The sequence below is a fragment of the Biomphalaria glabrata genome, chromosome 3, assembly GCF_947242115.1.
Source record: "Biomphalaria glabrata chromosome 3, xgBioGlab47.1, whole genome shotgun sequence".
NCBI lineage: Eukaryota > Metazoa > Mollusca > Gastropoda > Planorbidae > Biomphalaria > Biomphalaria glabrata.
This window is the reverse complement of record NC_074713.1, coordinates 47,573,581-47,589,310: the sequence shown is the minus strand read 5'-3', so window position 1 is coordinate 47,589,310 and position 15,730 is coordinate 47,573,581. Positions and strand designations below refer to the sequence as shown.

The 15,730-nt window shown below is 37.2% G+C and overlaps 1 protein-coding gene across 1 annotated transcript in view; it reads right to left on the bottom strand.

The window, feature by feature from the left end:
* The window catches only part of LOC106080233 (homeobox protein unc-42-like), a 58,285-nt gene that overhangs the window by 31,202 nt on the left and 11,353 nt on the right, over positions 1-15,730 (bottom strand). Inside the window, exons 2-3 of the mRNA XM_056022391.1 lie at positions 11,517-11,689; positions 8,899-9,006 (exon numbers count right to left, since the gene is read on the bottom strand). Coding sequence (XP_055878366.1) covers positions 8,899-9,006; positions 11,517-11,689 — 281 coding nt within the window. The remainder of the gene's footprint in view (positions 1-8,898; positions 9,007-11,516; positions 11,690-15,730) is intronic.

Here is a 15,730-nt window from a genome sequence, read left to right as displayed (position 1 = left end):
ATCCAATAATAGAATATGCCAATAATAGAATATGCATCCTCTATTTGTGACCCCTCAACTCAAGAAAACATTAAGAAACTGCAACAGACACAAAATAGAGCAGTGAGATTCATAACAAAATAGAGCAGTGAGATTCATAACAAACGAATATTCACATTTGACTAGAGTAACACCTTTAGTAAAATCACTAAATTTAGAAGCCTTCAGGACAGAAGACTCAAAAGTAAAGTAGCAATTATAAATAAAACACTGAACCATAATCTTCAAATACAAAAACAAAATTTAATAAAATACTCTGAAAGACACAAAGATAAAGGCACATTCCTCGTCCCATATGCTAGGACAAATTTGTACAAATACTCCTTCTTCCCTAGCGCTATTAGAGCATGGAATGGGTTGCCTGAGCTTGCCAGGAAAACCAGTGACTTGGCAGAATTTAAGTCATCGGTTAATATGCATGACTAAATGCATGACGCGTAGGACGTAATCATCTTCTTTTTTGAAGTAACGTCTGTATCATATAAGATAAGATCCAGATGGGCTGAGACATGCATACTCAAGCACACGAGTTACAGTTTGTGACGTAAAATATCGTATCTAGTGCTGCTATAGTTTATATTTATTTATAATGTTATCACAAAGCTTATATCAACTCACTCTGTCTGTCTGTCTGTCTGTTTGGTACACATTTTGAACACGTTATTGTCCCCCACACCCAATGTCGGATCAAGTTGAAACTTAGCACAATTATTTCTTGTACTAACAAAGCTTGAATCATTTTTTTTTAATTAACCAATTAGTCAATTAATTACTAGTGATTGATTATTTTGTTTGAAACAGAAAAATGGATCCTTCAGTATTAAGCGCTATGGCTAAATATGTGGGATTTTGTCCCCTTAAATATGTGTACATGTTATTTCTCCCACACTCATCCTCAGATCAATTTAAAACTTTCCACGGCTATTTTTTTTATACCTAACAAAATATGAATCAATTAAAACATTAAGCAATTAGTCAATTAATCGAAAAAGGGAAATAAATTATTGAGACATGTAGTGTTTATGAGGAGTTCTTCAACTTAGAAAACCTTCTGTATTTATTTTTAAATTATCTTTTGCTAGTTTACTTAATGTACTACCGTATTGAATAAGAAAGTCTCTAAGTACTGAGTAAAAGGGATGTAACTGTGTATAATTAAGCACGTGTCTCTGGATATGATCTCCCCTCGTTGCCTGGTGTATTTTGCTCTGACGCTATCAACGAATGAAACATTTTAATCACCAGGATAAGGACGGTCTCGTCTGACAAAAACCAAACTACAGGGGGGCGTCGACAGGTCGTCAAGAAGCCCCCAGGGGTGCCATATTGAAACTGTGGGTGTGTCCACTTCACGGTCAAGTGTCTTGGGTGGACGGAGCAGGGTGGGGACTAGGGAACTACCAGAATGAGCATCCCCCCCCCCCTTGCATCTCAACCACCCCTCCCACTCGCCCCATCTCCACAGCCAAAAGTCGAGGAGACGTGGGGAACTTCAAAGGTTTGTCGCCCAAACAAGCAGTAGCATCCCCTTGTTGGAACTCTCTTGATTTCTCCATCTCCAAAAGCTCTCAAAGACAAGTCGACAGTCTTCCCGACATTCCTAATAATTTTTTCTTGATGTGCGGGTGCTAATTATTATCTCAGCCCTTTCGTTTTCACTGTCAGTTCTGCTCATGAAATCATTGGACATTGGAGTTTGTGTTTTTTATTGTTTCGTTACTTTGTTTTAAAAACTCGTGATAGTATTTTTTAATTCAACTACAGAAAATAAAATTATATTGGAACTAAAAAAGAAAATGATGTTTCCGACCTAGATGGGTTGGAAAGGTTCGTAGAAAAAAGGATTAAATGATATAAATAAAATGCAAGTATATAAGGCTTGAAGCAAGTGTATGTGTGTGTGTGTGTGTGTGTGAGAGAGAGAGAGAGAGAGAGAGAGAGAGAGAGAGAGAGGAGCAACACTACTATCCCCACGATACATCACAACTGAAACGCTTTCTCTAAGGAATAATTAGTGTGCAATTTTTGATCACTATAAAATCTCGCGTTCAAGATTCTTCGCTTGTAAAGGAATTATTACAAAGGTTAAATTGTCTGTCTGTCTGTCTGGGAGGATTATTTCACGTTTATTTCTCCCACTTTCCAGTCTCGGATCCAGTTGAAATTTCGCAAATTATTCATTGCCGTAGACATTGTGTGAATCAATTTAAAAAAAAAAATCAACCAGTTAGTTAATCATCGATTGGAAACTAATTAATTTTGTTTTACATATGAAGAAGGGAGTTAAACCTTGCAGTATTGAGAGATGTGACAGTAATTGTGCGGTGCTCTCACTTACAAACCATCGTATTTGTTTTGTTTTTTTCTTTTTTCTTTTGCTTTTATTTATTATTTAGTGGGGGGCAGCAGTGATCGTTCAATCTGGCGTCGTTGACATTGTCTCGTTTACAGAATTCATGTTTATTTCAAAAACTCACACAATCTTTATTTTTCATTTTCTTACGGTTTTCTTTAGGTTTCCTTATTATCCTTAATTTTTTTTTTAAATTATAATATAATACTAATTATTAAAAAGTTATGTCAGTTGTAATCCTTTTCGATATAATAACCCATAGCATCATTGAAAATGCTTATAAGCTAAGTTGTAGCCCCTAAACTGTGCGGGGGTCATACACAGCTAAATTAAACACCAATTATTTAACTACATTTACTGAAATTTTAGGTTAAAATTGAATAATTTGTTCACAATTCAATTGAGAAACTGAAACATATAATAATTAATCTTAAGCGCCCCGGTGTCAGTGTGTCCTACTTGCTATTGAGTCGCTCTAAGTTGAATGTTCACTGCCCTGCCCTATACAATTTTGTATGCGTGATAATTTATAAGGTATACGCATATGGGTATACGTTAAGCTCTTTTTCTCTTGGTGATCACAAAAGAGAAGGCGCCATAGAAATGTTTCACTTCCGTTGTTATCAGACTTGGATCTCGCGCTGAAGATCAAAGTCTAGAATAGTGTTCTCCTGATTTGGATACCAGGACCGTCAAATCCACGCCGTGAGCAATCTTTTTTTTTAAAGGGGGGGGGTGAATTAAAGCCTTTTAATTATCCCTTCCACCAGTGCGTGCATTGACTAAACCCCCTGCGCCTTTTTACACCCCCTTCCAGTCTTTTTTAGTTGCGACCCTTCTAGCAATCACCCCCCTGCTGCGAGATGCCCTTTCTCCTTTTGCTCGCGATTCCACCGTTATAAGGCTTTAGCGCTGTCTCGTACCCCCGAACTATACTCCGCGCTTTTGTTTTAAAATTCTCCCGTTCTGTGGCCTAGTCGGGGCGCAGTATTGAGAGGTGTGTGGTGGGGGGTGGGGAGGGGAGGGAGAGCTAAATGTAGAATAAAAGGCGTACCCCCTAAAGATCAGTCTCATGTCGTTAACTGGAAGTTTTCGGGGGGTATTTGGAAGGGGTACCCTGCCCTTTTTGCCATACAGATGGCGCTGTACGATCTAACGGGCGAATGAATACAAGGGCTATAATGAGAGGGGCGTGTTCAGAAGGGGGCGATGGATTAGTGGAAAAGGGGGGATAATTTTTTCACTTTTTCATCCTTTTTTTTTTTATCCTTCGCTTTTTGCTTCATCTTACACGAGGGCCTCAGACTAACAAGCATGTTCTCCATGACCTTGCTGGTGGTGGCTAATTAATATGAAGACTTTAGCGCGTGCCTACAACACAAACAAATAGGAGTCATTAGCAACACTTCTCGTACTGAGGTTTGGCGCACTCCAGCTTTGTTTTTGCGCTTTTTTTTCTCTCCCTTCCCCAGATTGTCTTTCCGTTGCTCGGCCTGTAGCAGAAGATGAAAAGATTTCATCGGAATAGTTGCGCAGTCAACTCTGTTCTATCTTATCTTATATAATACAGACGTTACTTCAAAAAAAGATGATTACGTCCTAGACATGTATATTAACCAATGACCTAAAGCTCAGGCAGCCCATTCCATTCTCTAATAGCACTTGGGAAGAAGGAGCATTTGTACTCATTTGTCCTAGAATATGGAATGAGGAATGTCCCTTTATCTTTGTGTCTTTCTGAGTATTTTTTTTATTTATTTTTGTATTTGAAGATTATGGTTCAGTGTGATCAGAATTCTGGGCCCTAATCCAAAACAGGATGCGTTTTCTCTGATTTTTCTATCAGTGCTATAAATGAAAGAAATATTGTTCATATTTTCTAAGACGGTTCATTCTATATTATTCCGTTAATCCACGAAAATTTATCGTGGATGTCTAACCTACCTGCTTTATTTTTTTTAGATGTTACCGAGGTTCCTACAGAAGTTTTTGAAGAATGGTGGGAGCATAGACTTATATATTATATCTAGACTGGAAATCGGAAACAAATTCTTATCCGCTATTGATTAATTCACAGACCTATATATATATATATAGATTGTTATGTACGTAACTCTTTTTCAATCTGTAAGGGAAGTCGCCCCGAAAATAGATTTTTTTTCTGACTAGAAAAGTAATGATCTTTAGTTTTCAAAGTTTAGAAATAATGCAATATCATTTTCTCGGATTTCAATTAGAATGGTCTATTAATCACAGAACTATATATTCACGAAATAAATCCATATCCTTTTAGTTTCCATAGAGTCAATGTTTCGACAATCCTGGATCGAAATAATTCACATTTAATTATCTTATGTACATTTAAATAAATTGATTAACTAGATCTATATTAGGAATCTAAAAATTGCACAATAATAACTATGAGACGAGAGTAGGCCTACTCTTATTTCCGATGTTCAATTACAAGATTTAGATCTAATCATTAAATGATATGTTACATAGGTTAGAGTTGAAAAAAACTACAACTTTACTTGTTATAACTACTTTACAAAACAACGCCTTGATTCAGTTTTATGTTTTAAATTTTTCACATTTTTGTGTAGTGTTGAAAGATCCCCATGTCCAGTCTAGATATAATATATATATATAGGTCTGTGGTTGTGTGTTACTGCTGTAGCCTAATCGTTGAATGCACAACAAGGTTTTTAATGTGTTTGTAAAAAATAAACTATCTCTATTAATATAATATCGTCTGCAATTCTTTAGGTCAATGGAGGGAAAGAGGGGAGGGACCGGAAGCGAAATCGTAATCAAAAGATTATCGTAGCGAGAGAGAAAAAAAATGGAGTGAGTAAAATATAATGGGGGATAATTTTTAGGAGCACACCGGGAAGTTAATCTTTCCAACAAAAATGGCCCGTGGGCAACGTGCGCCGCTGAAGATCTTAAAAAAAAAAAGGTTATTGAAAATGTGAACACTCCATTTAAATAGCATTAACATTTTAGAAGCTCAGTCTCGTGTTACTTTGTTTTAGCCCTCAGCTCAGGGGCAGATAGCATTTGAAAAAAAAAAAACTAACACTAATAAAGAGGTTAATGCTATGATTTTTAACTAATCTAAACTGTAGTTTAGTTTGCATTATATTTGTTTCCTCAACTTTTTTTTTTAAGATCCAACTTTTTAAAACCATAGTCTGCTATCATAGTTTACAAACAAATATTATTTGGGGGATTTTCACACTAACAAATTATTCACAGTAATCTGCTCTTTGATTACACTTTGATTTCTGGCTTCCGTTTACTTTCTATAAGCAATAGAATTCAATAGGAAAGAAAAAGAAGGGGAAACGATATGAGGAAACGTGGTGGCGATATAATGGAGCCTGAAGAAAAAATGATAAGAGAAAGATTGGGAAAGATTTTGAAATAAATAGACAAAATACACAAGGTCAAGGACTAAATATTGAAAGATCACTGTTGCCAAGTAAAAAAAGAAATTACTTGAAGCTCAAACAAAAGAGGTCAGACATTTGATTGTATGGTGATGAAAAGAGCTCAGAAATGATTATACATTTTATTCTTAAAGACAATGAACCCATTACACCACGGTTACATCAAATCTGGACGACATTGTCGGCAGTGGCGTAGCTAGGGTGAGGAAAGGGGGGGGGGTCCAAATTTGATTTTTGAATTATATATATTTGTTAAATGGAGGAGTTGTGGCTGAGCGGTGATCAAGCGCTTGGCTTCTGAATCGGGGGTCCCGGGTTCGAATCCTGGTGAAGACTGAGCTTTTGGGTTTCTGGAATCTTTAAGCGAGATTCCAACCATCTCTAATGGGTACCTGACTGCGGTTGGTCGTTGTGATGGCCACATGACACCCTCTTGAACCGTGGACCACAGAAACAAATGAACTTGACTTCATCAGCCCCATAGGTCGCCAGGCCTGAAAGGAAACTGTACTTCACTTTTATTTATTAAGTACATTATCTCATGTCAAGATGTCGAATATCAAAATATGCAGGAGACCCTAAAAAGGTCAAGCCCCCGGGGCCCCCAAATCCATAGGTGCGCCACGGGTTTTCGATTCATTTCCTGGGAAGCTAGAACAGAGAGATTTTAAAACTCTTTCATTTCACTTTTAGCCAAGGTTGTTTCAAGGTCATTCGTCGACATTAAGGAGTAAATAGGGGCGCTGGTTGTGAATGTGTGTGTGTGTGTTTTGTGACTGTTGTTTGTATTTGGATCGATCTCGTTGTAGCTACAGCAGCAGAGCTGAGGTGTACAGCAGCAGAGCTGAGGTGTACAGCAGCAGAGCTGAGGTGTACAGCAGCAGAGCTGAGGTGTACAGCAGCAGAGCTGAGGTGTAAAGCAGCAGAGCCGAGGTGTACAGCAGCAGAGCTTAGGTGTACAGCAGCAGAGCTTAGGTGTACAGCAGCAGAGCTGAGGTGTACAGCAGCAGAGCTGAGGTGTACAGCAGCAGAGCTGAGGTGTACGCTTGTAGTCAAACTGAATTTGCAAGTGTGTATAACAATACCATTATCTTATCCATTTTATCTTAAATATTTCTCTTATCCACACTTCCGAATTTAGTGCACCGAATACACCAAAACAGCAAATCTAATTATAGATTTTCCTCGCATTAAGTAAATCTCCAATAAGTAACTTTTAATTATTTTCTAATTATTGCGAAATTTTGTTCACAAGAAATACAATAGGTACGAATGTCTTCGTAAATATACAATAATTGTTTAGGCTCAAACTTGTATTCAACGAAAATAATGGAATGCGGTAACCGGACATGTCCATTATAAACACTTAACGTGTTATAGTGTCACTACATCAGTGTGTCTCAAACAGAGGTCCACGACACCTTCAAAGGGGTCCACAGAAAGATGAAAATTGTATACAATTAAAATAACTTCTCCACTAAAAGCCTTTTTTACTTCCCGGGTCAAAAAAGTTTGAGAACCTCTGCACTACATGACCTGGCTTCTTACTTTTGACGTGCAGATCACGTGTTCTGTTAGACAAGTTTGCGTAAAATATTTAAGAAATGTAGGTGAGAAAAACATATACATGAAAGAAGAAATTATGACGTGAGTTTCTTAGAAAAACAGAAAAAATGGAAAAAAGAATCACGTGAGTGTCGGCAAGAAATAGTAGAATATAATAAGGTAAACAAAATAAAGATCAATAAAGCAGTCTTATTCTTAAATACCACAACAGACAAATTGATAGGATGATAGACATATATATATATATATACACAAACATACACACGCACACATAGAAACAGACAGAGAGAACCAGACAGAGAGAACCAGACAGAGAGAAACAGACATCTGGGCGCGAGAGGGAATACTTAAAGGAGACGTTGGAATTTCAATGCTGGTAGTTCAGATATTTAGCAGAACAATAGTTCAGATATTTAGCAGAACAATAGTTCAGATATTTAGCAGGACAATAGTTCAGACATTTAGCAGGACAATAGTTCAGATATTAAATAGAACAATAATCTCGAACCAAACTAGTTGTGTAAACTACAATTGATAGAGAGAGGGTCAGAGGAGAGAAAATGGCAGAGTGTGTATGTGTGTGCGTGTGTGTGTTTGAGGGATAGGAAGTACTCAGGACTGTGAGGTCACTAAGTGACTAGCACTACTGGTCGACTCGGGGCAGCGGTATGGAGACTACAAATTGATGAGGCTCTCTCAAGACCGCTGTGAGGGAGGGAAGGGGCAAGGAATATGGAAAGAAGGGGGGGGGGGGAGAGAAGACGGGGGTGGGGTCAATTAGCCAGCGGGCAGAGGCAGTGTCGGCGTACTAAATGGTAGCTGCTCGCAAGAAGTTTGTAACGGAAAGGCAAAAGAAAAACAAACAGCAATGCCCAGTCAATGGCATCCTTGTAGGAATGGCTAACGACACAAGACACATAGAGCTGTTGTCAATGTAGGCCACTGGCGTTGATAATGATGATGGGATGTGTTGCAAAAAAGAATAAATAAATAAATAAATAAATAAATAAATACAATTAGAGCTATTATATACTTTCATGCTTATAGCATGCTCAGAGCGCTATGGTCCAATCTCATTTGTGGACCAGTTGGGGTTGGGAGGGGTACCCGGGAGAAGGTTTTTCCGTGCTGCCTTTATGCGCTCAGTAAACACAACTCTGCTCGAGTCGGGTGTCGAACCTCGAGCCCCCTTCATAGGTACCCAAGCCAAGCCAAGTTCAAACGTACTTATCCTCTCGACCACGATTCCCAACACAAGTTGTAAAATGAAGAATTTTTTTTTTTGCAGTACAAACAACATTTATGGATTTACTCTTTTTTTCCCCCCACAGACACTCCACTTCAAATATGCCTTTAAATTGTGTGTAAGATTATATGTTAAATCTGAAGACTGATAGAAGCAGCCTATAGAGAGGATGAGAAGCTGGTTCACTGGCTCATAGAATTTCGCGCACGCACACACACACACACACACACACATCAACTCACCTGAATTCTGGCTTCGTTTAATTTTGTTATCCTGGCGAGTTCTTCTCTACAATAAATATCTGGGTAGTGGGACTTGGCAAAGGCTGCTTCGAGTTCTCTGAGTTGTTCCTGGAACATCGTAACACAAGAACATGTAAGACATTGGTTCCCAAATCAGCAAGATAGAAACTAAAAGAGAAAATATTGCCAGAGAAAGTGTGCGCATATTGATCTAGTTAAATGTTAATGTTTCTTTTTTTTTCTCTAATACTAATAAAAATAGCCTGAAAAAATGGATATTAACTCACTCCGTCTGTCTGTCTGTCTGGGAGATTTCTTGTACACGTTTATTTCCCACGTCCAATTCTGGGATCAAGTTAACATTTTGCATACTTATTCATAATCGAAAAAGGGGAGTTAAACCTTGCAGTATTGAGATATATGGCAGTGATTGTGTAGTTCTTTCACTTTAGAAAAACTTTGATGTATTTTTTTAAAGAATGTCAATTGTAGGCTTCGTGGAATTCAGCGAGTCTCTCCTAATGGGGTTACATTCTATGGTGATTTCGTTGTGTGTTTGTGTGTGTGTGTGTGTGTGTATTCTGTGTTGCCATAACGAATCGCTTTCCTTCTAAGGTTGCATTTAATTTTGACTTTATTTTGACATATTGTGCTGGCTGCCTATCTAAGTTTACTACATTTTGCTTAGGACACATTTTGTTAAACAATATTCTGTGTACATTTAAACATTTAAAAAGACTAAATTTAGTGTACACTACATTTTTATGAATGCTAAATTTAGCTTTATTGTATGTACGCTACATTTCAGGAATACTAAATTGTATATAGGCCTACGCTACATTTCAGGAATACTAAATTGTATATAGGCCTACGCTACATTTCAGGAATACTAAATTGTATATAGGCCTACGCTACATTTCAGGAATACTAAATTGTATATAGGCCTACGCTACATTTCAGGAATACTAAATTGTATATAGGCCTACGCTACATTTCATGAATACTAAATTGTATATAGGCCTACGCTACATTTCAGGAATACTAAATTGTATATAGGCCTACGCTACATTTCAGGAATACTAAATTGTATATAGGCCTACGCTACATTTCATGAATACTAAATTGTATATAGGCCTACGCTACATTTCATGAATGCTAAATTGTATATAGGCCTACGCTACATTTCATGAATGCTAAATTGTATATAGGCCTACGCTACATTTCATGAATACTAAATTGTATATAGGCCTACGCTACATTTCATGAATACTAAATTGTATATAGGCCTACGCTACATTTCATGAATACTAAATTGTATATAGGCCTACGCTACATTTCATGAATGCTAAATTGTATATAGGCCTACGCTACATTTCATGAATGCTAAATTTTGCGTACGCCACATTTTATGTTCTCTACATTTTATGTGATAAGAAAAGCGTCTTGTTTATAGCGTCTCCTAGAGTGTTCTTACTTTTTAAAGTTATATCACGTCATCGTCACTAAGTAAAAACTTTCCCCTGTCACAGCTTTCCTATTATATTTATACTTATAACTCGCTAGAAACTACCTTAGATCTCGATACGTCTAGGTGTCCCTGGTTCAGCTGTATTTACAAATAAACAAGTAACACTCAACCAAACACAGAAACTTTTAATAATCTTTACGGCATCTCACACAAGCTGGACTCTGTCTGACAACTCTCCGACAACAAACACACTTCCGGTCATTCGCGCAGAGTGTAAAAATAGATTATACATACATACACACATTTATCTGTGACACCCCCTATTCCCGAAACAAATAACCAATTCCTAATCGTGCTACACGTTATGAATGCTAAATTGTATGTACGCTACATTTATGAATGCTAGCCTTTGTGTACGCTACACTTTATGAAAACTAATTTTTGTGTATGCTACATTTTATGAATGCTTAATTGTTTGTAGGCTACATTATGTGTAGGCCTACTCTATTTTTTGTGAATGCTACCTTTAGTGTAAGTTGTAGTCTGATAGCAACAATTGACTTGTAGCTAATTCACTAAAACAGTTTAAAATCAATGTCTCAGTTTAAAAAAAAAAATTGAAAACCTCGTCAACTGTCCACCATTTAATTCACTTATTTGAAATTCCTCTTATCCAGCTTCCAAAATTGTGTTGGCGGTGGACACTGTGTAGACATGGATCTCAAAAATGGCTCTAACGATTATCCTAAAAATTTGACAGTTTATGCAAACTTATACCTTTGTAAAATAAAATTCTAGCCAATTGGAAAGCAGGGAATATTCTATTTTAACAGTTATAATTTTTTCAAAACATCTTAAAATTAAATTTGCTTTAGATCTATATCTTGAACACACATCGGTGGGAATTCCTGAGTGTATTCAATAAAGAGTTTTAAAAAAAGACTCTAAGGAACATTTTGCGCACTGTCATCTGTAGAAATTATTAGCTCTGCTGATAGATTAGATAACCTCAGCTCAAATATTTAACAGGACAATAGTTCACATAGTTAACAGGACAAGATGCCCCCAAGATTCATCTCAAGATACGCCACAAGTTACACCTCAAAATACACCTCAAGATATACACAAGATACACCTCATGAAATCTTACCTGTGTAAATGTTGTCCGGTGCCGCCTTCGGGCAGGTGTCGGGCAAGTTCCGGCACCCGGCGTGTGACCCGAGGCTGATCCCGGCGACGTGCCGCCTAATGTTGTTGCAGAGGACATTGAAAGAACTGGACTGGCGCCCTCGGCTTTGATTTTTTTAAAGGCCCCCTCCTGACCTGTAACAAAATAAAGTAGGTAGATCCCTTCGTGATAACCAGAAAATTGCAAATTTTTTTTTCTTAGAAATAAGACATGATGTTCAATGGCGTAAAATTAATTTCTTTTAGTACTTTTAAGTCTGTGTTCGGTACCGGACTTACCATTTATATAATTGTTAAGGAGACTATTTAAAGACCGCATCATAAACAAAGAGATTAGAGACAGGGTTACTGCAGTGATTGGACCCCACGATGACCTGATAACTAAAACACGGAAACTAAAACTCCATGGCCGTATTACAAGGTCTTTGGGTCTTGAAAAGACCTTCCTACAGGGAACAGTACCAGGAAAAAGAAGAAGAGGCAGACAGAGAAAGTGATGGGAAGACAACTTAAAAAATGAAAAAAAAAAGACAGGAATGGAGAAAGACGGTTGACAAATTTTGCTTAGTGCCCCAACGGTCCAACAGACTTAGGGATAGGTGAAGCTGAATGAGAGTATGTGCGTGCTTCTGGAGTTACCACGAGTACAGGTGGGTGGTTTGTTTTAAGGACTGATAAAATTCTGATGAGACCACTAGATGGTGTGTCGTAGTTCATGTTAACTCTTTTTCTCCTAATTGACAATGCCATCGTTGATTTGAAATCATTCAATAAAATGAATGTTTGATTGTATAAACCTTAATTTGCCTTATATATAAAAAAAAAGCATGCATTCCCCCTTAATTCTAGACTAAATAAAACATTTTCTAACAACAAACAAAAAAGTTGCTGAACCTTAATCATAACAGGGTTGTAAAATACTACTGGGCAAAATAAAGAATTTCACCGAAACGTGGACAATAATTATGGAGAGAAAGAGTTAATAAATAGAGGCAGGAGAGTTGAAGAGTAGAAAACAGGCGAGAAACGTTAGAGAGAAAGACGTGTAATTTTTATAATGAGAAACATCTTGGTTTTAACTTACATATTTCTTGTGTTTCTTATCTTATCTTATATAATACAGACGTTACTTCAAAAAAGAAGATGATTACGTCCTACGCGTCATGCATTTAGTCATGCATATTAACCAATGACTTAAATTCTGCCAAGTCACTGGTTTTCCTGGCGAGCTAGGTATTTTTTTAAAAGTTATATTCGACCTTGTTTTAAAAAAAGAAGTCTGTTCAATTTTTATTTCCAGTTATAGGCCTACTACATCGGTTTGTTTGTACTAGCTGTTTGTAGATCAACATGATCTATCTCTTTCAATTGTGCAAAAGGATGCATATTTTACTTTGAAAAAAATGTTTATTTTTGAGTTTTGTGGAGGGTTGACGCACTGGCCGTAAATCCGAAGCTGCCACGAGTGGAACTGTAAGATTTAGATTTATGTAGGTAGAAATGCGAAAAATGCATTAGATTTATTATGAAGAAGTAGATTTATATTCAAGCTTTCGAAAAAGTGCAGGGGCCTCCAAAAAAACTTCTGCCAGGGCGCATCCACTAGCTTAAATCCGGCCCTGTATATATATATATAGTTTTTTCTGTGTGGGAGAAAATTAATACCTTCTAGTTTGTTTTTAGAGTTGTCATTTCTCATGACATATCACGGCCTGTGCTCCCTAATAACCTAGCAGAGTTTTAAATCGATAATTAACATGTTGGACTTGAGTAACATGTGGATACGCGTAAGACGTAATTATCTACTGTTTTGAGGAACCCGGTAAATTAAAAGATAAGACGGAGCCACCTTTTTTTCTTCTTCATTATTTATGGCTAAATGGACAGAATATTTTGTCCTTTACTGACCCTATCTTTGTGATTTCTGATGATCTCGAGTTTGATCAGCTATCCGCTGTTTCATTTCTCTTTAACCCAGTGCTACAAGGGTGAGAAAGGATTCAACTCAAACTTAAAAGCTCCCTTTAATTTCTAAATTTTATAGCGTAGGCTAAATATTGCAATTCCTTTTATTTTTTTCAGAAGAGCTATAAATGGCACATTATCACACATATAGTGATCTGCAGAGAAATTAAGTTATTAGAGTTGTCTTTTATAATGATGACAATGATTAGCATACACACTCATATATATATATATTAAGCTATTATAGCACAGTGCAGGACAGGCCATTGTCCTGTTGGCTCATATTTGTCGCGGCTATGGCCAAATTTTGATTCACGGTGCCCCCGCTGCGGGTAAGAAGAGGAAACCGTGCCTCATATTCTGTTTGACTGCCCCAGACTTGCTGATCTCCGCCTCGACAGGTCTGGGAAACCAAAAATTCTCGACCTGTATGGCGACAGTTAAGCACTACTCAAGACAGCAGGGTTTCTGTCCAGGGCTTTTGCAAGAGATGATTTGAGCCTCTAAAGCCCTTAACAGAATGGAGTTTGATGATGATGATATATAATGGGTTGCCTGAATCAGCCAGGAAAACCAATGGAGCAAAGTTTAAGTCATTGATTAACACGCATGACTAGATTGATACATGAAATACGTAGGACGTAATTATCTTCCTTTTTTTTTTTTTGAAGTTTCGTAATAAATAAGATAATAAGATACACAAGCGCTTTGCATTGTAGGCAATTTTTTTTTATCGATCTGTATAGATTAAGATTACTTTTCTTAGTTAATTTTGTTTTAAGCTGTATAGGCCTATTGTTTCACGTGTCACGTCACGGATTAGGGTTAGGGTTATGTAATATACTTAAATAGATCTAAATCTTAAATCTGAAGATTCTTTTTCTAATCTACACTATTGTCCTATAACTAGATAGATCTAGATCAATTTAAAAGTTTATTGTGTTCAAAACTTGACCACCAGGGGCATTTGTCTTTTTACATATTCTATTTAAAGAAAATTAGAAAAAAATTAGTTTTTCATAATTTACTAATGATATTTTAAATTTTTAATTTCATTTTGATTTGCCACTAATAAATTAAAATACCTCCTTTGAAACTGTACAATTTGATATATACTTTTGTATATGTATTCACATTAGTTTCTGAAATATTCACATTAAAAAAATTTGCTTCACTTTTTTTTTATTTCTCTATATTCTTCTTCTTCTTCTTCTTCTAGCCAGCTTTATTGCTGCTGAGCTGTGAGCTCTTTTGCAGACTGTGCCAAGGAAAAAAAGTGTGCTGTTTTCTTCAGTTGTTCAGCACTGCCGTACAGGGTGTTGGTTAAGTTGGGCTGTAGTGGAAGTAGGGTCTGCCTAAGGTGGATTAGGGAGGGGCATTCAAAGAGGATATGGTTTACGGTTTCAGAGGGGTGGGTGCAGTGTCTGCAAAGGGGTAGTTGTGTGGAGTTTATTTTGTTCAGGTGATAATTTAATAGTGGTGTGTGTCCTGTTCTTAGTTGGAAGATTGTAGATTGTTCTTTGCGGGGGAGGAAGTTAATACTGTCCAGTTTGTTAGGCGTAGTCATTTCTCTGTACATGGCTCTGCCTGTGTTTCCTGATGCCCATTGGTTGAGCCACTCCTCTTTGTGATTGTTGACTAACATTGACCTTAGAGTGAGGTAGTTAACAGGTCTATCTGGTTGTTCCATAGTTGAACCTGCCTTTGATAGCTTATCTGCCTTTTCATTTCCCATGATGCCAATGTGTCCAGGGATCCACTGTAGTGTAATATTGATATTTAATTTTGATATCATCTGGTGGATTATCACACTGAGTGTTGTCAACTCTCTTGGGCTGTTTGAGGTGCTGCTGTTAAGTGCTTCCAGAGTAGATTGGGAGTCTGTAAAGACAACAATATCTGATGGTGGTTGCACTCCTTCATATAATTTGTTTTCTACTGTCTGGAGTGCTATGGTAATTGCCTCAATTTCGGCTTGGAAGTTTGAGCAGTAATCACCACAGGGTGCGCTTATCTCAAAGTGTTTATTTTTAGGGAAGACCAGGAAGGCACCAAGACCAGCATTGATGGTAGCTTTGAAAGCCGATCCGTCTGTATAAATATGGATAGCTGTTTTTGGATAGCTTTCGATTGTTTCAAGCGTGCCTACTTTGAGCTCCAGTGGATTTGATTCTTTTGTTAAGGTGTTATTTAGTAAATGTGTTTTGATGG